Raw genomic sequence first — 24,877 nt, 5'->3', positions numbered from 1 at the left:
GCGAGTCCAAGTGAGCTCATTGTTCAGTTCCCACCTATGAGTGAGAACATGCGGTGTTTGGTTTTCTCTTCTTGTGATAGTTTGCTAAGAATGATGGTTTCCAGCTGCATCCATGTCCCTACAAAGGACGCAAACTCATCCTTTTTTATGGCTGCATAGTATTCCATGGTGTATATGTGCCACATTTTCTTAATCCAGTCTGTCACTGATGGACATTTGGGTTGATTCCAAGTCTTTGCTATTGTGAATAGTGCCGCAATAAACATACGTGTGCATGTGTCTTTGTAGTAGAATAATTTATAATCCTTTGGGTATATACCCAGTAGTGGGATGGCTGGGTCATATGGTACATCTAGTTCTAGATCCTTGAGGAATTGCCATACTGTTTTCCATAATGGTTGAACTAGTTTACAATCCCACCAACAGTGTAAAAGTGTTCCTATTTCTCCACATCCTCTCCAACACCTGTTGTTTCCTGATTTTTTAATGATTGCCATTCTAACTGGTGTGAGATGGTATCTCATTGTGGTTTTGATTTGCATTTCTCTGATGGCGAGTGATGATGAGCATTTTTTCATGTGTCTGTTGGCTGTATGAATGTCTTCTTTTGAGAAATGTCTGTTCATATCCTTTCCCCACTTTTGGATGGGGTTGTTTGTTTTTTTCTTGTATATTTGTTTGAGTTCTTTGTAGATTCTGGAAATGAGCCCTTTGTCAGATGAGTAGATTGCAAAAATTTTCTCCCATTCTGTAGGTTGCCTGTTCACTCTGATGGTAGTTTCTTTTGCTGTGCAGAAGCTCATTTATTCTTATATAATATCTGCAATGTTAGTTTTTCTAATATGGGCCTCCTTAATTAATTTTAACTTAAATTCTCCTTTTATCATCATTGTTATTAGACATACTCTGTAAAACCACACCATCCAGATTTCATTTGAGAGTAAAAACCAGGCAGACTAAAAATGGTCTGAAAGACTGTCTCAAGAATAAGGCAGTGACTTTCTCTACTTCCTGTCTTTTCTTTATCATCTCTGAGGACAGGATCTGAAATATTATTTAAAGTTAAAATAAATAACCTTTTTTTGTCAAATAGAGAAACGGGTGATGTTTTCACTCTAGAAGGTGTACTTTTGCCTAGGATCTGTCTATAATACATTATCTTTCCAGGTGGATATATATGAGTGTGTTTGGAGGTGGTGAGAAGTGAATTGAGTCTGGAAGTATGTTCTTTGAGGTCTGACTGGCAAAACTTGACCAATCATAACTAAAAAAATTCATGCACGCAACACAGAGGGCTCTAGAGCACCACACATTTGATTTAAGATGATATTTAGGCTGTGCTGTATTTAAGATGGGGAATAACAATGTCTAAATAGAAATCTTGAATGTATCTACTGTATGTGTTGTTTGGCCTCACCCACAGGTTTCCCCTCCAGCTGTTTGCATGAGGTTTTATATCAGAATTCAGGTCTCTTTTTATTCTTTTATTACACTGAGGAGTTCCTGTGTTGCAGGCATGATTTGTCAAATATAGCACATTTCAGCCAGTTTTATGCAGTCCTCTCTCTGTTGGCTTCCCAAGGGGGAAGATATATGCAACAAAAAAAATCTTTGTTTCTGTTTGAATTAGCTGACTACTGGAAGAAATAGGTGTAATCTCTATTTGCCAGATCTGGTAGGACCATTTCACTTTAACAAAACAAGATTTTCTTCTTTAAGTAAGTTGGCTTCTGGCTGGCCAGGTATTAATTCGTGCATCAGAGAGTAGAAGGCATTGGGATAAAGTCCGTTTCCGCCAGGGTATCTGGCTATGGTGTGGCGCACCATTACGGAGGGTCTGATTTGCCTCACTGCAATGACAACATTGTGCAGAAAAACACTGACTCCTAGAAGGAAAAACAATATTATAGGCTCAAGCTTCTAAAATCATATCAGGGAATAATCCGGTGTCGAAGGTGACTGTCAGAATGCTGGAGGCCTCCAGGGTCATCTTCTAAACTATAGCATGACAAAATGTTTTCTCTGTCTATTCTCTGCATTTTCCTTCTGCTAGTGTTTCCCTAGATTCATTTTTTAACATCCATTTCAACTACTCTGCCTTGATGAATAATCCTGCAGTAACAAGTCACAAATGTGTACACAGTAGAGCAGGGATATTTTTCCGTAAGGAAGATAGATTTTTATGTCAAATCTTAGAAGAAACAATTAGGAAAACAAAAGGGGGAGGGAAAGAAGAGTTGAAATTCGCCTGATGGCATAACAAGCTTTGTCCATTCGTGGCTCTGCAACAATGAGAAGCCTGAGACTGCAGGAGGGACACAATCCCCAGAGAGCTACCTAGAGCTGTTATGCATCTCTGCCTCAGTTTCTTCATTTGTGATGAGAATGTTGGGCTCACCCAGCACTGTCCAGTAGTGAGAGCCACAAATGTGAACCACATGTGCCATTTTAAATGTTTTAGTGGCCGCATTAAAAAGGTTAAAAAGAAACAAGTGAAATCATTTTAATAACACTTTGATTTAACCTGATATATCCAAAATATTATCATTTAAACATATAATCCGTATAAAAGTGTTAATGTACTACTTTACATTCTCTCTCTCTCTCTCTCTCTCTGAAATCCAGTGTGTATTTCACAACTACAGCATATCTCAATTTGGACTAGCCACATTTCAAGTGCTAAATATCCATGTGTGGTCAGTGACTATGGTATCGGACAACCCAGGGTAAATCAGTGGTTTATGATCCTGGCAGCCCAATAGTACCACCTGTGGAACTTATTAAAAAACACCGACACCCTTCCACTCTGACATTCTGCTTTAATCGGTTTGGGGTGAAGGCCTGGGCCTCTGTATCTTTTAAAAGCTCCACAAGTGTTTCCAATGTGTCACAGAGGTTGAGAACCACAGTTCTAACTGATCTCTAAGGAATCTTCTACCCTAATATTCTATGATTCTATTTAAGGAAAGGGATTGCAGTAAAGCGTTCATTCAGAGTTCAAGGGCAGCAAGCGGTTGTTACAAGCTTGCCGTACCCTGCAACACATATTTAAGAAAATATAACTGATAAAGATTAAAATTTACAGAATGAATAACTTAGACGATAATTCTTTGCACCACAAATGAGCTCTGTTTTGCATAACTTTCAAATGTGGGTGTTTTAAGTGGTCTGCTTCCCTAGAAATCTTAATTTAGGATTTGATTTACACGTAGCCTCGTAGAAACTCTCTGTTTTGGAAAAGGTCAGGATCCTCACATTTCAATTACAGTATTTTGCCAGCTTACTCTTTTGCCCCAGATACATGCCTTTAGTTGTTTGGGGAGGTAGATTTTTACTCCAGTTAAGACATCTGGATCCCCCACAATTTTCTTCCCTCCAAGCTTTTAACAAGCTTGTGTTATTGCCTAGACCAGAATTGCTCATGTCAAGATGTTAGTTGTAACCTCCCAGACTTAAGGTATTCATTTTTATTTATCACCTTTTAAAATATTAGAAGAATCAATATTTTTCAATGCACATCAGAATGCTTTATTTTAATATACCTGTTTTTAATAATACACCAGTCTGTACATTCACTAAAGGATGCAACAAGTATAAAATAAAAAATAATTTCCAAACTCCTCACGCACCTTCTTGCAAAGTCTACAGACAGAATTGTTTGTGGAGGGGAGGAGAGACCTTGGTGTCAGTCCCTTGTGACTTCATGCTGCAGAGATCCTCTGCATCCCCAAATTCATGAGTCATTTCACTCTGACCCTCTCTCTCCTTATCCCCTGCAGAGTCATCTATTTCCAAATACATGTCTATTCGACCATATCGCCTTTAAAGCATGACTATAAACTAGTTTTAAATGTAAAATTACATGTTTTTCTACATTTCATGGTGATATTTGTGTTTTCTGTAATGTCATTCATCGGAAGAATGTTAGCCTTCATTTATTAACACATAGCTCTAATCCCCATTTTATAGATGGGAAAACTAAGAGATTGCCAAGGCTAGGCATCCTGCTCATTGATTAGGTGGTTGGTCAGTAGGAGAAAAGAGCTCACATTTATTAGTGCCATGTATTCCAGATATGCCAGATAGAAGCACTGCTTTGGGTGGCTTCCAAGCAGGGATTTTCCAATTGCTTGTACTATTGCACTTGTCTTTGTATTTATAAATAACATTCTTTCTGATGCTTTCCCATGCATTCTTTGCAGTTAAAAGGTTTCCTTGCTAATATCTCTTACTTCCCAGCTTCAGGCTACATGTACCTGGATTGATTAGTAAATACACAAGGATATATTAACTTCTTAACATGGAATCTGTTTTAAAAGTTGCATGGAGACATCTGTTGCAAACCTGTGTTTTTGGTAGTATCCAGGGAAACTTTCTCTCAGGCTACTTTGTGATTGACTGTTAAAAGGATTGTGTGGAGAGACAATGAGATTAATGATGTAAATTACTCATCTGTTTTGGGGATTGAAAGCAAAGGCCTGTACGTATTCATTTATTGAGCAAGATAGACTCTAGCCCTAGCTCCTAAATTATCTTTTATAAAACACTTTAGCCCTTGTCGTGCCAATGTACTGTCTTCACACTTGGTCTGGAGCCATCTGTGTTTGAGTATTTGGTTTTTGTTTTCTCCTAATAATGATAATAGGTTGGGCTTGGCCATTTGCAGTCTCTGTCTGCATTTCTGTGTCTTTGATGGGTGAGATATTGATTAATAGTGCAATTTTTGACCAGTGCCAGGGAGCCATTATTTTGGCTTCTTTTCTCCAAGCATCATTCTAAATTTAAAGCAATTTTAATATTTATACATATTCATGCTTATGGTGTTTATGCTTATATGAAAATAAATATGTGTATACATAGAAACCTGGGCCAGTGAGGACCACAATGTTAGTAGGGCATACACTTGCAAATGTACTTATCATCTTCTTTAGGAAGTCCATGGATAAACTGTAACTTCTATTGGACAAGTATCTATTTGTAACATTGACTCAGATACATATTGTTGATTAAAAGATATAGTGAAATTAAAAAAATTGAAACCATATTTAAGACACTCCTTTTTTCTAAGAAGGCCTGTCTAAGCACACATTGTTTACAATTTTGTCTTCCAGTTTTGCAAAATCGGATGACTAACCACCGCCATTCTTAGGGCTGTGCTGTGTTGACGTCATCAAAGATGAGGGTGCAGTGTTTTGGCACCATGAAGCAGCATGTAATTTGGAATTGTACTTTTTGCTAAACACCCATGCTGATCTCCAAACCATTCAAAACACTAAAAAACCAAAACAAAACAGGAATGTCTGCTGATTGGATGGAGGCAGCATGGGCAAAGTACAATTTTTTTTTGTTTTTTTTCCATGTGCTTTGGAAGTGCTTACAAAAATCAGGGAGAAAAAGAGTACATATAATTACTTGACATGCCCTTTGGAATGGACATTCTTAAGACAGACAGGCTGAGTCTTTAACCTAAAGTTCATTTTTATCCTTTCCAGGAAATGTGCTTTCTTTCTTTTTTCCTTTTTTTTAAGCACAAACATGGTTGTATCTTTAAAAGGAAGGCTTTAGAGTAAATCATGTGGCTGCTTTATCTTTAATTAACATTTAGAAGATATTTTAGGAGATCTATTTAGAAGTCTTATATTCCTTCACATAGTTGTAGTTATGTAATGCTTGTTTAAAAACATAGGGGGTTCTGGAGATTGGTTGTACAACAGTGTGAGTATACTTAACACTACTGAACTGTACACTTAAAAATGGTTAAGGTGAGGCTGGGCATGATGGCTCACTCCTGTAATCCCAGCACTTTGGGAGGCCGAGGCAGGAGGATCACTTGAGTTCAGGAGTTCAAGACCAGCCTGGCCAATATGGTGAAACCCCATCTCTACTAAAAATACAAAAAATTAGCTGGGCATGGTGGCGCATGCCTGTAGTCCCAGCTACTCAGGAGGCTGGGACAGGAGAATCGCTTGAACACAGGAGGCAGAGGCTGCAGTGAGCTGAGATCACACCACTGCACTCCAGCCTGGGCTTCGCAGCAAGACTCCCTCTCAAAAAAAAAGAAAAAAAAGGTTAGAGTGGCAAGTTTTATGTTATATGTATTTTACCACAGTTATTAGAAATGGGGGAAAAGTTTGCTTGTACCCATTCCCCAGATGGGGGAAAATAGAATGTACAGACCATTTGTTTCAAGCTAGATGCATCCACTTTAATTTTTGTATTGTTTTGTTTTTTTAAATTTGCATTCACTTATTTTTATTTCAATAGTTTTAGGGGTATAAGTGGTTTTGGTTACATGGATGACTTATGTAGCAGTAAAGTCTGGGCTTTTAGTACCTCTATCACTGGAACGCTGTACATTGTACCCAATAGGTGATTCCTGTTCTTCACCCTTTCCCACCTTTCCCCCTTCTGAATCTCCAATGTCCATTATACCACTCTGTCTGCCTTTGCATACCCCATAGCATAGCTTTCACTCATAAGTGAGAATATCCAGAAATTTGGTTTTCCATTCCTGAGTTACTTCACTTAGGGTAATGGCCTCCAGTTCCATCCAAGGTGCTACAAAAGACATGATTTCATTCTTTATTATGGCTGAGTAGTATTTCATGGTATACATATACCATATTTTAAAATGTTTTATTTCCGTAGGTTTTAGGGGAGCAGGTGGTATTTGGTTATGTAAGTTCTTTAGTGGTGATTTGTGAGATTTTGGAGATGCTTCCACTTTACTGTCATAATGGGAAGGTCAAAAATCTAAACAGGACTTTTGCACTTTGGGATAATGTAGAGAGATGACATTGGTATGTGCGTGAAGTGATTTTGACACATAGGAGTATCCAGGGTAGCTAAAAGCTAGGTACGTAACACTGCATGCCTCTTTTCTGGCTTGGATCTGGGTGAGCCCTCTGTGTAGAAATCTGTATCATTCCATTTGAAAATGCATTTGACCTTATTTGAGCAGTTTTTAAGAAATTTACTTGATTGCCTTTGGTGTGTGTGTGTGTGTATGTATGCATATATATATATATATATTTAAATGAGATCAATGAAAAAAGTCAGGCAAAGTAGCCTTGTAGTTTATATCAGGGAATGTAAACCCACACTTCACAGTAACACTGACCAATGAGAAGTTGCTTTGTGGGGGACAACCTGGGAGTTGAAAATTTTGGAGACAGATCACAGGGGGAATGGTGGAGGAAATTAGAGATATTTAACTCAGAAAGGAGGAGACCCAGGCTTGTGCATAATATCAAGGAACAGTCTGTGGACAAAAGGATACTATTTCTGACTTCCTCTGTGCTTCAGGGTAAAACAGTGAAAACTGCGGGAAGGAGACAGTTTGCTGTGTGGAGAGATAGGGTTTACTGTGTTTGCTCTTTTGGCTCCAAAGAGGGAAGAATTTTGGAACAAGTGAACCTATACATCCATGGAAAGGACTGTCTCAGAAAGTAGTGACCTCCCTGGCGTGGGGTGTCAGAATTATTATAAGAAGAGTTTCTGGAAGCAGTAAGAAGGAGGGCTGGGTCAGTTGTTCCTGGCTTTGTTGGATTATGAACACTTTAAACAATTAGGTAAAAGCTACGAGCTAGTTTACAGAAAAATAACACATCAGCAAATGTTCATGAGAAGGTTCATGGACCCAGAAGCCATGGACTCCAGAATGAAAAAAATCTCTGGGCTCAATGATGATGCTTACCAATGCACTGGCTATATGGACACATAAACTTAAAATTGCTGTGGTTGAATGAATATGATCAGTTTCATGTGGTTCATCCTACATGTGTTGGTGCATACATTACATGTATTAAGCTAAGAAAGTAACCAGAGCTAATGAACTTCCGGTGATGTGTATAATCAGGAATGGAAATTCACATTCATTGGATTCTCATTTGTGTTTCTCTATGAGAGTAACTGCCTGTTTGCCCAATAGCCCATACCTAGACAATCACTGATTAATAACACCTTACATTGTTTAGGAGTTTCAAAGTAATTTAATAGAAATTGTCTTATTAGAGTGATATGACAACACAGTGAAATATGGAGGACAGATATTATCCTTCCCATTTTGATGGATGCAGAAACTAAGAATCCCAGGACTTAAGTGGTATGTGCAGTCCCAGCTAAAGTAAGTGCCAGACATATAACTGGAATTCAGGTATCTTTCCCTCCCTTCATCCTTTTCTCCTGCTTCTCTTTGTCCGTCCCCTCTGCCTACATGCTAGCCACATATACTTATGAAACAAAGTGTGCTCTTTGTTACTAAGAAGCAGCAACAACCGCAAATAAACCAAGCAGCTCCTTTCCAACACAAATATCGGCACCCTGTTTGAGCCTAAGTTCCTTTCCTTCCTTCATCCCTTCCTTCATTAAATATTAACTGAGCATCTATTATGTGCTGGGTACAGGGATACATGATCAAAATCAGACATAAGCCCACTCCTCATAGAACTTGTACCAAATAAGTCACTGCAATTTAGTGTTTCAGGAGGAGGCTGAGGGGGTGCAAGCCTGGAGACAGAAAACCCAATTAAGGGCTATTGTGGTTATCCAGGCAAGAGGTGATGAGGGCTTCAGCTATGATGATGCCAGGTTCAAAAGCCATGTAAGAGGCAAGAGCAGTATGACTTGGGGATTGATTAACTGGAAGATGAGGGGACCAGAGAGTGGGGAAATGGAGTCAGGATAAGCCTGACCCAATAAGAAAGTCTGGGTCATCCTTTGTGGTGCTGAATTGGGGGATGGGTTCTGGCCCAGTGCCCATGGGCTTGTGTCTGCATCCTGAGAACAGAAAATGGCTGTGAACAGAAACGCCAAAAGCAACTCTAACTGAAAGGTACAGTGCATTGTTGGGTTCCATGGCAGTACAACTTTGATAACTTCTCCCAGAGAGTGGCTCCACAGGGAGAGAGGCACCCCCTCTGCCCAGGGCAGCCACAGCTCTGGCACTCAGGGGGTCTAGGGCATGGCTGGGAGTGTTAGCTTCCTGAGGTTGCTGTAGCAAAGTAGCACAAACTCGGGGGCTTAAACAACAGATGCTTATTCTGTCACAGTTCTGGAGGCTGGGAGTCAGAAATCTAGCTATTGACAGGGTTGGTTCCTTCCCAGGGCCCGTGAGGAGGAATCTGTTCCAGGCCTCCTTCCTTCTTCTGTCTTCTCTGTGACGTCACGTGATCTTCCCTTCATATAGCTGTCTCCAAGTTCCTCTTTTTATAAGGATGTCAGTCATACTGCATGAGAGCCCACCCTAATGACCTCATTTTACCTTAATAACCTCTACAAATACTTTATCTTCAAAGAAAGTCACTTTCTGGGACTTAATTAGGACTCCAACATATCTCCTTTAAGGTGAGCACAATTCAAACCACCACAGCAGGTATGCCCAGCAAGCAGGCAGCACCCAGGTCAGGTAATAATGCGACTCTAGAACTGGCAGATTGAGAGTGATATGTTTTATAATCAGACTTTTTTTTAGCACATGCTGAAAATAAACCTCAGATAGATCCCTGGAAAAACTTGGAACAAGTCTTCGGAGATGGGGACCCACATGTTAATTACCAACTATGGACAAAGCTAGCAAAACACAGGAAAACAAGCCTACCCTTAAAAACAGATACATACGTGTTGCACTGACTGACGAATTTTTGCTAATGTAAGCATTATCCTTGGTTTGGCCTTGAATTTGTCCCCAGGATTTTTAAAAGAGCAATGCTAAAAGGGTAACACTAACTTTTAACCTTAAGAAGAAAGAATTAAATAGAAGTATAGTCTGCTACTCTGGCAGCCTTAACAGTTATTGTTTGGATGTGCTAATATTTACTGACAAGGACAAAAATCACCCATTCCCATAAACACACACACACACACACACACACACACACACACACACACACACACACGGTTAGGTATAAATGTTTCAATGTGGGAAGGAAAAAAATTCTGATTTTCTGGTTGTTGATGAATAATTTATGTGTATGTGCTACCTTTGTTTTGCACAATGAAAAAGCAAAATTCTGCATTTTAGAAACACATCATAATGAAAAGACAACTCAGTTTAAAATGGACAGAGATCTGACTAGACAGTTTTTTAAAAAATTTTATTTTAGGCTCATGGGTACATGTGCAGGTTTGTTGTATAGGTAAATTCAATGTCTCGAGGGTTTGTTGTACAGACTGTTTTGTCACAGAAAATTTTTAAAAGAAAATACACAAATGGCCAGTAAGCACATGAAAAGATGTCCAGCATCACTACCTATGAGGGTTATTTTTAATGGCCAAAAATGTGGAAATAATCCAAAGTGCATCAACTGTTGAGTAGATAAGCAAAATATGGTACATCCATATATTGAAATATTACTTGGTTATAAAAAAACTACTGATATATACTATAATATGAATGAACCTTGAAAACATGCTCAGAAAAAGAATCCAGCCGTAAAGGACCATATATTGTATAATTCCATACATAGGAAATGTCCAGAATAGGCGAATCTAGAGACAGAAGGTAGATTCATGATTGCCTAGGACTGGGGATGGGGTGGGGAGTTCAGGGGTGACCATTGAAGAGTATGTGATTTCTTTTGGGGGTGATGAAAATGTTCTAAAATTGTAGTGATGGTTGCACAATCTGAATATTCTAATGCCATTAGATTGCATGTTTTAAGTGAGTGAATTGTATGGTCTGTGAATTAGGTCTCAACAAAGCTGTTAAAAAAAGATAGCACATCATGGAGGAAAACATGGGCTGCTAAATTCAGTCAGAATACATGCCAAATAGGGTATTTTGATCCAACAGCTTCTCTGCATATTTAGAATGAGTAGATGTTGATAGAGCATTTCAGACCTCAGTCTTGCAGCATTTATTGTATGTATCTCCAGCTTGCACCTCTCTCCTGGGCAATGGCCTTCGCTTCCAGCTGCACCTTTGACATTTTCCTCTAAATGGATTGCTGCTTTTCCTTAATTTTGAAATTGTTCAAACACAAACTCATCCTCATACCAGTTCTCCTTCTGACACACCCATTTCAGTGAGGGCCACCACTGTCCTCTGGACCCCCAGATTGAAGCTTCATGCCCTTCACTGACTTGGCCCTTTTCCTTGGTAGTAGTGAACATATCATTGTCGCATCTTCTGGACTCTGCCTTAGCAATGTCTTTGCCCCGTCTCCTTCTAACCCAATTCCTCCTATTAACTGTAGGGAGAATTATTTACTGTGTCTTTAGTGAGACTCCTGTCCTGCTCTACTATGTTAACCTTCATAACAAACTTAGCAAAGGGCTACAGTTACCCCTTTTTATAGCTAAGGAAAATAAGGCTTAGAGGTTAAGGGACTTGCCCAGTGGGACAAAACCAGTAAATGGAGGAGTTGGGTTTGGTTCCAGTTTTGTCTGGTCCCTGAGCTCATACTCTGTCCATTCTAGCTACCAAGAATTGCTCTCTTGTATAGATTTGAACATCCCATTTCCCTTCTCAAGAACCTTCGCTGGTGCCCTGTTTCAAGGCCCCTAGGCCAGTCTTAACCACATCCTTGTAGGTGTACCCCATATTCAAGACAGATCCACTGTGGTTTGTGTTGAGTGCCTCTCTGGCATATTCAAAATCTCTTCTTCCCTGGAACATCTGCGATCCTCTAGTACAGTGGTTCCACACACACACGTGCATACATTCACCTAGATGTGCTACATTCACCTCCTGCCTGTGAAAACAGTACCCTCCAAGGCCCATCTCAGTCATCATCTCCTGATCTGCAAAACCAAAAGCAGAATGCAAAATTAATTAATTCCTTAGTGCTTTGTTAATCTTTTTCTTATGGTTTTTAAAAAATGTATCTTCTATTGTGATTACTTTTGTGTTTTTCATAAATTCCCTCTCCTGGATTATAAGCTTCATGACAGCAAGAACTGAATCTTGCTTAATTTTGACTTCTTTCATTGAATTAGCATAGAGTAGATGGTTACACATAGTAGATGCAAATTAATTTTGCATGAACTGACTAAAGAGACACTCACTCATTGTTGCCATAGACTTCCTAGAACCAACATGAGATGTTAACCAGCCTAGTGAGTGTTCCTGGAGGACCATCCTAGGAAGATTTTTTAGGTATACTGATGAAGTCCCCTTCTCTCAGTATCACTTTAATTTTAAACTCTGTTGCTTAAAGACAACTGTCATAATACTTTAGAAATCAAAAATGGAGGTGAATGAATCCATCACCGAGAATCTTATAACCCTAAGAAAAAACTGATTTTTCATTTTTACATTCTCTTGCATTCTTTGTCCAGAGAGGAATATAATTTGTAAATAGTTTTAATCAGAGCATAGACATATTTTAAAATTCTGCTTCCTTCACTTAAAACTATACCACAGACATGTTTTCATGTTGCTACATAGTTTTCAAAACTATGATTATGCATAATATTCCATTGAGTTGCTATGCCATAATTTCTTAACCAACCCCTATTGTTTGACATTTAATGTTGCTGTGGATTTTTTAAAAATGGTTCTAAAAAACACATGACCAATCTTTTGGCAAGAGAAATGTATACTCTGACGATATTAGTCTCCTTTCCCTTAGGCTGGTTGAAAAATCTTCCTTTAGGGTTGAGCTTAGGCATAGTTGTGACAGAAACCGAGTTTGTTTTGGATACGCACACTTTATTCCTTCTATCTCTGCCTTCCCGCCTCTCAATGCATTCTATGTCCCCATGGTGCCTGTCCCAGGGACTTGGGGTCTGCGCTCCTCCTCCAGAGACTGACCTCCCTCCCATGAATCCTGCCCTTCTCCTCACTCCTCCTAGCCAGACTTGTCTCTCCTCTTGCATTTCCAAAGCCTCAATCTTAGTAAGACACTAGGCACTCAATCTATTTCCTTTCTGGGTTTATAATATTATACAAAAGGACTTCTGGAGATGGCTTTGTGATAACCCAGCCAAGGGCATCACTAAAAGTGGATCTTTGCTCTCTTTAGCTAGGACTCTTCCAGGTTCTAAGGATATGGCAGTGAACAAAATAAACAAAATCTCCATGTAGATAGGTAAATAATACCTAATATAGTAGTAAGTGCTAAAAAGAAAGATAAGACCAGGGAAGTGGATCAAGTGTGCTCTTTCATGTTGCAGTTGGAATAGCCCAGGAAGATGAACTTTCAGATAAGGTGACATATGAGAGGAGAGCCACCGGGGAAGGGAGGAATTCCCATGGAGATGCGGAGAAGGAGCTTTCTAGGTAAGGGGCTGCTTGGTACAAGGGCCCTGCTGTTTTGGACAGTGTGCTTGAGGAACTGCAAGGAAGCAGATGTGGAGACAAAGAGGGAGGCAGTGGGAGCTGCTGGGTGGCTGATCATGCAGGGACTTTAAACATGCCATGAACTCTGTATATTAATCTCAGCTAGGTAGGAAACCGTTGGATAGTTTTGGGTAGAGCATCCATCACTTATAAAGTCCTCCATCGTGGTTGGAGGATCGACTGTGTAGGAGCAAGGGTGGCAGCTGGGAGACCCATGAGGAGGCAAGAGACAATGGTGGGCTGGACTGGGTAGGTTCTGGGAGAAGTGGTGAGAAAGAGTTGGATTATGGCTTATTTTGAAGGTAAAACTAGCAGGACTTGCCGATGGATTGGCTGTGAAGATAAGTAAGAAGTCAGGGAAGATATTAAGGTGCTTGACCCGAGACACTGGAAGGATGAAGTTGTCATCAACTGAGATGGGGAAGATGGCGGCTAGAACAGGATCAGTGCAGGAGACCAGGAGTTCAGTTTTGGGCATGTTGTATGTAAACAGATGCTGAGACAAAGTGAGATGCTGAGAGTGGAATTCAGGGAAGGGGTCTCAGCTGCAGATAGAGTTAGAATCAGGATCATAGTCTCAGGCATCAAATAGGCCAGCCCCATCTCACAGCATACAGCTCTTTCCGCAGTGAGCCCCAGCCACGCTGGGATGTCAGGTCCTCACAGGGACCACGGCTTCCTCAGCCTCAGGGCCTTGGCATGTGCTGCCCCTTCTGTCTAGACCATCCATGCTTTCCCGGGTTTCCCAATCTCAATATGTCCTGAACTTTTCCTCCATGGCACTTAAATCAATTTTATATTCCTTTGTGTGATGTTTAGTTTAATTAAAATAAAATTTTTTTTTTGAGATGGAGTCTCACTCTGTCACCCAGGCTGGAGTACAATGGCGCAATCTCGGCTCATTGCAACCTTCTCCTCTCTGGTTCAAGCGATTCTCCCTGCCTAAGCCTCCTGAGTAGCTGGGATTACAGACACCCGCTACCACGCCCAACTAATTTTTGTATTTTTGTAGAAATGGGGTCTCACCATGTTGGCCAGGCTGGTCTCGAACTCCTGACGTCAGGTGATCCGCCCGCCTAGGCCTCCCAAAGTGCTGGGATAATAGGTGTCAGCCACTGCGCCCGGCCTAAAATAATTAAAATCCACATTCCCACCAGAATCTAAAATCTGAAATGTCAGGAATCAAGCATGTTTTGTTCATCACCATTTTCTCAGCATCTGGCACATGGCAGACACTTCTTCAATATTTGCTGAAAGAACCGATGAGTTTACTAATGTAATACTTTACACACAATGCGCTGCACCTCCTTTCCTGGTAAGAGGAAGCATCCTTACTGGTTTTCTTATCTTCTTAATTTGATGGCTCCACATGCCTTGGGAACAAATGCTTTTTTAATAGGTACTATTTGAGGAGGGACTGGGCTGTGATTGGGAATTGAATTCTTGCTTGACTGAAACTCTGAAAAGAAAAGGAATTTAAGGCTTATATAAACTTCCTAATCAAAATCGCCCACCTCCTGTTTCCTGGTCAGCTACTTTGTTGCATTTCTATGGACACTTTCATCCAGCATCGCCTGAGGCTATTTTATAGTGACCTTTGACAAGGCCTATTACTTTCTAGTTGCCAAGTTTACCAAGGTGTTGGGGGCACAGAGAAGGGTTAGAGGCATTGTGTCGGGATCTGAGCTGGCTGGCACCTCCTTTGCTGCCTCCAGCCTCATCCTGGGAGATGACAGGAAATGATAATGAAAGAAAGAGATTTGATTTACCAGGAAAGGCTTGTTAGCTTACAAAAGAGCTCTAGGTCTCTGTCTTTGGCAGCGCAGGGCTGTATGTAAAACAGGATTACATGAGGGAATGATCTCTTTACTGTCTTTAAAAAAGCTGGAGTAAGCTTTCAGAGGTGCCTGTGTTGTTTGGAAACACACACCCTGGCTCCATGGATACATATTTGTGTATTACACATTACACGTGTATGTAGAGACATTATTGGTCGATTGATGTATGAATATGTTTGTTGGGGAATTCATGAAAGAGGCCCCATCTTTATAGTTAACATTGCTGTGGGAGGCATCCACTCCATGAATGTGTATCGAGTTGAGCATTTGCAGTGCTAAGCGTGGAGCTAGGCACTGGGGAAGCGCTGGCCAAGAAGAGAGAGGAGGTCCTTGCTTTCAAGGAACTTTTGAAATCGAATGAGTCTCAATCTCTTCTTCTGTAAGATGGGCATAATAATGATACCTACTTCACAGCCTCTTCAAGGGGAGTCAATGACCGTGAATGTGAAAACACCACTTGGATTTTAAAATGCTGTACAAATTATGAGCGGCTGTTACGATTGACGTAGCAAAATATAGTTATTTGGGAATAAATACTGGTTAATTTTTTCTAGTTCTGAATATTCTTCATCCCCATACAATCTAAGGTTTTACCCTTATAATTTAGGGGGTTAAGTTTTCTTTTGCTAGCATCCTAATAAAAAAAAAAAGAAAGAAAATGTCAAGTATGTAACTTAGTTTGTAAACAATTGGAACAGTTAGCTATTGCTGTATGACAAATTAGCATTGTCCCCCTAACAACATACATTTATTATCTTAGAGTTTCTGTGGGTCAGGAATCTGGGTGTGGTTTCTTTGTGTCTCTGCTCTGGATCTGTCACAAGACAGTGATCAAGATATCTTCCAGGGCTGTAGTCACCCCAAACCTCAGTAGGGGAAGATCTCCCTCCAGACTCACCTGCAGGCCTCAGGTGGTCCACACCAAGCTCACTTGTGTGGCTGTTGACTGGCTTCCGATTCTTGCTGGCTGTTGACCCAAGACATTAGTTCCTTACTACTGGGGGCTTTCCATAGGGGACCTCACAGCATGGCAGCTGGCTTCCCCAGGAGCAAGCAAGGGTTCCAAGGAGGAGAAAGCAAGAGATGGGAGTCTCAGTCTTTCTTTGGGTTCAAATCACTGAAGTGACATCCCATCCCATGTGCCATATTCTATTCATTAGAAGCACATCATCATTGGGTTTAGCTTGTACCTATGGCAAGGAGATGACACAAGTTTGTACCAGAAGATAGGTCACTGGGAACATCTCAAAGACTGCCTGCCACAGCAATACATGTAAACAGGACTATGAGTTAATGCTGTATCTATGGCATTCATAATATCACACTATTTGAAATGAAAGAAATAAAAGAGGTAGCACCATTGTTCCCCTGAGACAGTTAAAGTTAAGACCAACAAGGAAAATTGGTGTTAAAGCCTTCTAGATTTTGAGTTGCAATCAGTAAACAACCCTGATTTTTTCTTTTGCTTGTGGCACTGGCTCATGCTTGGGCATTTACACTGTCTATTTAGCAAGAAAGCATTTGTGAGGTACCTTTCAAATATTGAAGGTAAACAAGGGTCTGTCTTTCCTTTTTTTTTTTTTTTATAGTTTAATGTATTTTAATAGCAAACTTACAGGAACAGCACAGAAGACAGACAACATTAAAAACATGTACTTGCATGTAGGACAACTCAGTTAGAAAAGTATAGTGAATGGATGGAATCTACTGTATGATAAAAATGCTACAAACACCATTTAGTTGCCGTCAATAAGAAATTTACTTGTTTTAAAAAAATCCAAATGCTGGCATTGTCCAAAAAAATTTAACAGGTTTATTTATAATTATTATAAAGTTGAACCGCTGAAACTTGTTCACTGAAACATTTTAACTTGCATTAATGCTTTACGCCTCTGCATTTATATTAAAAATTCACACACAAATGAAAATGGAAAAACTGCCAATACCTGATTTCTGTCCCCTATTTTTCCACTCGCAATCATATACTTAGGTACCTTTGACCCCATGGAAAAAAAATATCTAACGTTCAGAACTACCAATAACAGGAAGAAGAGAATTTTTTTTTTTTTTTTTGAGAATGAAATGTTTCCCATCATAGTGGATTCTTAAGCACGTTCTCCACATATGCGGCGTGCTAGCTGGATGTCTTTTGGCATAATTGTTACACGTTTGGCATGGATAGCACACAGGTTGGTGTCTTCAAAAAGGCCAACCAGATTGGCCTCACTTGCCTCCTGCAAAGCACCGAGAGCTGCGCTCTGGAAGCACAGATCTGTTTTAAAGTCCTGAGCAATTTCTCGCACCAGACGCTGGAAGGGAAGTTTGCGAATCAGAAGTTCAGTGGACTTCTGATAACGTCTAATTTCACCGAGCGCCACAGTACCAGGCCTGTAACGATGAGGTTTCTTCACCCCTCCAGTAGAGGGCGCACTCTTGCGAGCGGCTTTTGTAGCCAGTTGCTTCCTGGGTGCTTTACCACCGGTCGATTTGCGGGCAGTCTGCTTTGTACGAGCCATGGTACAGAGACCTCCTTACTTACCCCCCTTCTCCTTCGGCTGGAGCTCGCGAAGCGAAAGGCGGCGCTGGCGTTAGAGAGCGACGGCGGCGCGGCGGCGGCTGCGAACACAATTGGGGTCAGTCTTTCCTAAGCAAGAGTAACAAAATTAAAAATATTTTAATTTTCATTTGCCAGTTCACAGATTGATGTATCCTCCATTCACTTGATTACTTTTTTTGACAAACACCTGAAAACAAAGCTCTTCCAATCGCTTGAAGACAAAGAAAAAGAAAATTTTAGGTACAGAGGAATTCTAGTGGTATGAGAATGAGCTTTGCCATGGTTTAGAAAAAGGAAAAAGGCCAGTGTGGGCAGAATGTGGTGGACAAGGGGAGAGTGTGACCAGATGAGTTCTGGGTTGGGGACCTGGGTCACTGGAGGTGTGGTGAGCAGATAGCTGTTTAGATTTACATCTAAATGCAATGGGGAACCTTTGCAGGATTTGAGGTGACTGCAAACAGCTATGCTTTTTTTTTTTTTTTTTGCTTTGTTGTTGTTGTTGTTGTTGTTGATTCTGATTGCATTAGCTATATTGCAGTGAGCTGTTGCTGAAAGAGATTCTGATGTCTATTAACCAAAAGCCATGTTTGGGCAAAGATAAAAGTATGCACTGAAACTTTGTAATAGGATGTTACAATTATGCAATGTGTTTTACACGGAGTTGGAGCGTTGTATATTTTGCCCAGCCAATGGCAAGGACAATGTGGTAGATGCATCTGGAACAAGGTCCTTGGATCATAGGGATTCCTAGTATTAGTTTCATGTGACAGAACTTACAAGAAATTCATTCAGAAAAACACCCAGTGTAGGAGTCATTTGGCATAATCTGTGCATATTTTCTCAAACAAGCAGCAATCATTTTTCGGTTGTGTCATCTACGGCTGTCACTTGTACGCAGTTTTGTGGCTCTTTTGCAAGCCGGCAGGCACATAGTGGTCATCTGGGATTTTCAAATGAGAGTGCAAATTAGTGGTCTTGGTAATTTCTCTTTCCTCCAAATTTGCCTTGAAGCTGACCTTGTGAGAAGAACACTCTCCATCTATTTTTCCTGAAAAAGTAACTGGGAAAGGAAAAGTTCTTAAGTCTTAACACTGGAAGTCAACCAATTCTAATCCTAAAATCTTTCTAGTGTGTTTCTGTCTGAGTCAGAAAGGAATAAAGGGATTTTAGATGGCTTGAACAAAAATCATGAAAAAATGATAACTATATCTCAAGCTCAGGGATTCCCTCAACTTTCTTCTTTTTAAAATTTAACGATAAATTTACCATTTTCTGATTCAAAAATACTCATTGTAGAAAACAAAAAAGAAGAAGAAAATTCTAAACAAAGATTATCACTTTTGGTGATTTTGGTATGTATCCTTCATATATGTCTTCATCCATATCATCTAGTTATATTTCATAGAATATTTGCAGTTTTGTGTTTAAATTTTTTCTACTTATTATTATTTTGTGAACATTTCCCCAAGGTCTTAATTGTTTTTTGAAAATATGATTTTAATAGCCTTAGAATTTTCTGTTTGTTATAATTTACTTAAGTCATTTTCCTTAATATTGGTTGCATCGTCTATTTTGATTCTTTTCCTGGTAATAAATAATATTGTGATAAGCCATCTTGCACATAACCCTTTATCTACATCTCTTATTTTTCCAAAGGAATTATTCCAATGAGTAGGTGTTGATACATTTTGCTAAATTGCTTTCACAACAGCTTGTACTGATTGCCTCACAAATATCCAGGCTATGCAATAGTGCGTATCATATCTGATTTTCAGCCAAGAGTATTGGGTATTGTACTCAAAAAGAAGTAGTTGCCAATTTATTAGGTCACAAATTGTTTTAATTTGCTTTTATTTGATTTAAAGGGGTATTGAACATTATTTCCATTTATTTGCTGGCAATTTATGAATTGTTCATCTTTGTCTATGCTTTTTGGCCATTTTTCTCTCAGGGTATCAATATTTTGCTTATCAAAATTTACAATTTAAAAATGTTTTTTAAGATACGGTCTGTCTACGTTGCTCGGGCTAGATTTAAACCCCTGGGCTCAAGGGATCCTCCCACATCAGCCTCTTGAGTAGCTGGGATTACAGGCACGTGCCATCACACCCGCCCAAAATTTACATCTTTTTAATATGGGAAGGATATGCACCCTTTATCTTTAAAATCTAGAGGCACAAGTATAGCTTGTGTTTTCAGTATAAAAAGGTTTTAAAAATTTCTTGTGGTTCTTCATTTCTTGTGGTTGATTTATGAGTCTGTGAATATGTGAACACAGTTTACATTCAGAATCATGCCACTTCTGCTTCCTGTAGCTTCATTTATAATCTTCCTTATATTTTTCTGTTTTCTTCTTTCGTCTACTGTAATAAAATTTTTAAAAGATCCAGACTTCTACTTATCTCACTTTACTCAACTCCACTTTTAGATGGCAGCCTGCCAAAGAAACCACCGTCTGAAGAGAATCTCCTGTGAGACCTCTAGAAGGTCAGTAGCACTAGTTGAGAGAAATAGTTGAGGAGAGGAAAGGACGGCTTCTGGTTTATGCCATTTAACTAATGACCTTCCTGCTGCCAGCTCAGAGTGAGCAGAATTAGTTAACAAGGGCTTGGGGGCTCAGGAATTCCAGGTATCTGACATTCCACTTGCTGCTTCTGCCTGTGGCCAGAGGTGACTCCTCATCTCAGCTCCATCTCCACCACCTCATTTTATAATGGAGATAATAATACTTCAAAGGTATGCACTAATTAATTATTCTTGGAGGCTCTGAAAATATAATTACTAATTATTATAATGATTAGATTATTAATTTCATTCCTTTTTATAGAATTTTAATCAAATGCCAAAATTCAACACCCAGATCCAGTTATTTGTAGACTTTTTTTCTGCCTATTATCTTAGCAGCTTCTTTATAATGATTATTTTACTCCATGCTAAGTGAATTTCTTAAAATATAGAAACAACAGGATTTTAAAAGTATTTATAAATTTTGGAGCTCCAAGAAGAGAGAATACAGAAGAAAAAAGACAAAATGTTGTATCTCCATAGATTATTGTAACTCAATAATTAAATAGCTAAATATTTGAGGCTGTTGATTTTTAAACCACATTAACATACTTTTCCTTCAATGTGAGTCATATAGTCTGAGGTGGTTAGTTTACTGGTAAATAATTATACCTGAGACTATTACAGTTTACCTAGATATTCAGCAGGAAAGTCATATGAATACAAATAATTTACAAATGACATGTGCTGAACTATGGCCCTGGCTTTTATTGTGCAATTTTAAGTTTGGAACTGGGTGTTAATTTATTAAGAATCTTTTCATCAATTCCATAAATTCATAGAATGTGACTCTGAGTTGACAATAGTTAAAGCAATGTGTATTTGGCATTGATGATTTTTCTTGAATGGCGTTAATGTTATTTAATTTAGCACGTGAATGTCTTATTTTTTCTAATTAGATCATATGCACCTTAAGAGTAGGGACTATGTGTTGTAATTCCTCTAAAAGCAGAGGGATTCAATGAATACTGGAATTATCACCTAGGCCACCTGGCTTTCCCCCCCACTCCCCTCAACCTCTAACTAGCTGTGAGTTTTGGACACTTAGATAACTGCATGCCACCTCAGTTTCCCAATCTATAAACAAGGAAATGATACCTTCTCTAATTTACAAGACTGTTGTGAGGCTCAAATGAAGGGAGCTCCCGAGGAGGGGGTGGGTCGTTAGAAGCCTTGTGTGGGCTTGTAAAAATTCAGTGTCATTTGGCAAGGTTGTTTTGTTTCCAGATGTGTGATGGTCAGTGGGAATGTGCATTTTGACCTTTTCTCCTCCACTTTTTTTTTTTTTTGGCCTGGGAGATTTTTGCATACTGATGAGAGCTGAGAGTTGATTTAGCAAAGTTATCATCAGATGTTTCCAGTTCTAGTGGCCTTTGGCTTCTGCTGGGCGGGCCTTAATATGACTGAGGGCCATGTAACCAGCCTCTTAAATTTAAGTGTCAGCTGCATCGTCTTCATCAGCAGAAACATTTCAAACATTTTTTTTTTTTTTACAAACGGCAAGTTTTAGTGGTGGAGTCAATTTATTTCTGAAACGATCTCATTTACCTGAATGAGGAGCCCATATTTATTTTCAGGGTAAGTGGTTGGGTTATATAATTCTCATATGACAGATGAACCAAACACTCAGCTGTAAATTACATTTGACTGGAAGAAGATGCTCTGGTATGAAACCACATTTCTGCCATTGCTCGCTTGTTCTTCCTGACTGAGAGCTGAAAGATTGGTGACTCTTGGATCTACCTAGAAAATGAAAAAATATTTTTTACGGAAACCAGAAAGGGGTGAGTAATACCATGTACACATATTTATATAAGAAGATTGGAAGAAGCAACCTGGGTGTAACATTTCTCTGTCCAGCAGACTGAAAGTGTCACAGAACATGTCGGAGTGGCTTGTGGCATGATGGTTTATTTTCAAAGACCTTTTGAAAACACCATCAAGCCTTTTTCTTTTGTTTTATTTTAAAGTGGCCTTTCACTGGCATCATTAATGTGTCACAAAGTGGATTTTTTTTTTTGTTTCTGTGAGCCATCAGTCTCATAAAAATTAAATGTGTGCATTCCTGCAACCTGATATGCCCTCTCCAGTAAAAATCAATGCCTCTTGCCCTTGTGGCTCAAGCTGCAGAGGTCTTTGTAGCCTGTGTTATGTGCATTTGTGCATATGGCCTTTCCACCTATGTTTTCCAATGTTTCTTAAACATATCTGAGAACTCAGTCCCAGTTACAATCTGTTGGCTTGTGTTTAGCCTGTGTGTGTTTGCCCCAAAACAGCAGAGTGTGGTTCCCTGCCCCCCATGTTTGCCCTATTAAGTGGGCACAGAACGGGTCCCTCTTACTACTTATCTATGTATTATTCCTTTGGTTGGGTGGCAAGAAGACCTGTTCAGGATGGATTTTTGGAGGGGTAGAAAAGTTTAAAACGACTTAGTTCCTTTTCAGGCTTGAATTATACTACCTTAACTATACCAAGTGCAAAGATTTTGACACTTATGATGGCAAATTATTTACCTGTAGTTAGATGCAATTGCCATTTTTTCCCAACCAAGTGCAGTTTCCAAGGCATTTTTTTTCTAGAAAATAATCAAATGTTGAATTTTAGGATTAGGTTTCAAATGAGAGTAAAGACTGAGATTCTCTGAAGTATTACTTGAACTAATCGTTGCCTCTGATAAATTGGACCAGCCCCACCTTTCACACCATTTGATTGTGAGATTTAAGGAAGTGTTACCAAGATAATGGGATTTGGGGGGAACAGGTTGCAATTACTCTGCTACACAACATTCTAAAGATGGAATTGTGTACTATGCTGTTGAGGTAACTGAAAAGTTGCATTAGAGGCAAATGACGAAAAGCCCCTGGCTCTACTTTCCCCAGGTTTCAAAGGAGAAGAAGCAGCCAAATGTCTTTGGTTTGGTGCAATTCAATCATGATTTTGTCTCCACTTTGGCTGCGTCCATTAGAGAACTCAGCTCACACTCATAAGGTCCCACTCCCAACCTGCAGTAACATAAATGAACACCTGTTAAGGGCCATGGCTAAGGACTTCACACTACTGTTTGTGCATGTTGAGAAAATAGATAAGCCAATTAAGTTAATGCCTACTGTAGGCCAGGTACTATGTCAAATCTTACATTGTCTTATTTAGTAGGTGTTATTATCTCTGATGAGGAAACTGAAGTTCGGAGAAGCTGAGGATTTTACTCAAGATCATACAGTTATTAAGTTGCAGAGCCAGGATTCACTCTCTGTCATGGGAGCCTCCTTTCTTGGTACCTCGACTCATTCTAGAAACTTGCCAAGAGAGATCATCATTTCATTTTCTTCAGACGAAGCTATCTGTATGGCCCAAATCCCACTGAAGTCTTAGTTCCATAGATCGTCCTTCTATAACCTTCTACCAGTATTAGATGCTTGTTGGTTCAATTTGTTACCAAATATTTTAGTGAGTGCCTACAAAAACCTAATTTTAGTGACATTAATTTCAAGAAGTACCATAAAAGCACAGCTAATTTTACCTAACAACAGGAAACTTAAGGTGTAGTTAGTACTATAATCTAAATAAATGGAATTAGAACTACAGCTATTATTAGGAATCACATTATTAACAACTGTATTTAAAAATATGATCCAGTTAACTATAAACAATGCCATATTATCCTACTTCTTGAATGCTGTCACTCGAAGTTTTAACGTTTTCCCTATTCTTTGTATGATATATTTGTAATTATAGTTCTAAATCTGTTCTGGAACAGTAAAGACGATGGAGACGTTTGCAAGATTAAAATCTGATGACTTTCGGGCTCGGGGTGAATTTACAAACACCGGTCATTTATCCCTACATGACATTTTCCAGTTATCCAACAAGGCTTTTATTCAGGAGCCATTTGTGGTCAGGATGCATCATGATGCATCATTTATGTAGTGTCTTAAGTGTTTATTGGGCAGAGCATGTGAGAGACAAAGCACAAGAATCCTGCCCAAAGACCTTACTACCTAGGGTCACATTGATTGTTATGTAACAGAATTTCATCCAAGAGTAGATATTGCTTAACCCATTCATTTCTTGAGAGCTAGAGTTTAGAGTTTCCTTTAACATGTAGATGACCTTAACCTGCTGATTTGTATTTTCACTTCCAATAGATATTCACGCTAAAGAGTATGATGTATACTCCAGAAGCGGGCAGGGTATGAGATGGGAATGAGAGTGTAGACTCTGAGTTGCTGTCAAAGGTGGGTGTCGGGGCCACTGAGGATGGGCTAGAGATCACTGATCCCCCAACTTGACCATACAGGGCCTCTTTGTTTTCCTTACCTTTATATTTGAAAGATTTTTTTCTACCTAACAAGTATTAATTAATTCATTTTTCTTTTTAGATTAATGGTATTCATAATTGTCAATCAGAAATTGTGATAAACGTGAGATGTCTGATGTTACCATACTGAATCAAAATAATTGCAGCCAACAGTAAAGATAGTTGACATTTTACTTGACACGTGAAGCTTCCTTGTGTGTGAATAACTAAATGTTTACATACACGTTAACCTTTTGGAAATACTGAAAATTGAACTGATCTCTGTTATTACATTCACAGACTTCCTAGGAATCCAGAGACCCCCCGAGTGGGGAGCA

General features: G+C 39.4%; 2 protein-coding genes across 2 annotated transcripts in view; one reads left to right on the top strand and one right to left on the bottom strand.

The window, feature by feature from the left end:
- The window catches only part of CREB5 (cAMP responsive element binding protein 5), a 417,587-nt gene that overhangs the window by 3,385 nt on the left and 389,325 nt on the right, over nucleotides 1-24,877 (top strand). The window lies entirely within an intron of this gene.
- On the bottom strand, nucleotides 16,691-17,744 carry LOC111551843 (histone H3.3-like). The gene has a single exon (XM_023225916.2). It carries the CDS (start codon nucleotides 17,634-17,636, stop codon nucleotides 17,226-17,228), a length of 411 nt encoding a protein of 136 aa, XP_023081684.1. The 5' UTR covers nucleotides 17,637-17,744; the 3' UTR covers nucleotides 16,691-17,225.

Source organism: Piliocolobus tephrosceles, chromosome 8, assembly GCF_002776525.5.
Source record: "Piliocolobus tephrosceles isolate RC106 chromosome 8, ASM277652v3, whole genome shotgun sequence".
Taxonomy (NCBI): Eukaryota; Metazoa; Chordata; class Mammalia; order Primates; family Cercopithecidae; genus Piliocolobus; species Piliocolobus tephrosceles.
Note: the sequence above shows the minus strand (reverse complement) of the source record. Positions and strands in the feature narration are given on the sequence as shown.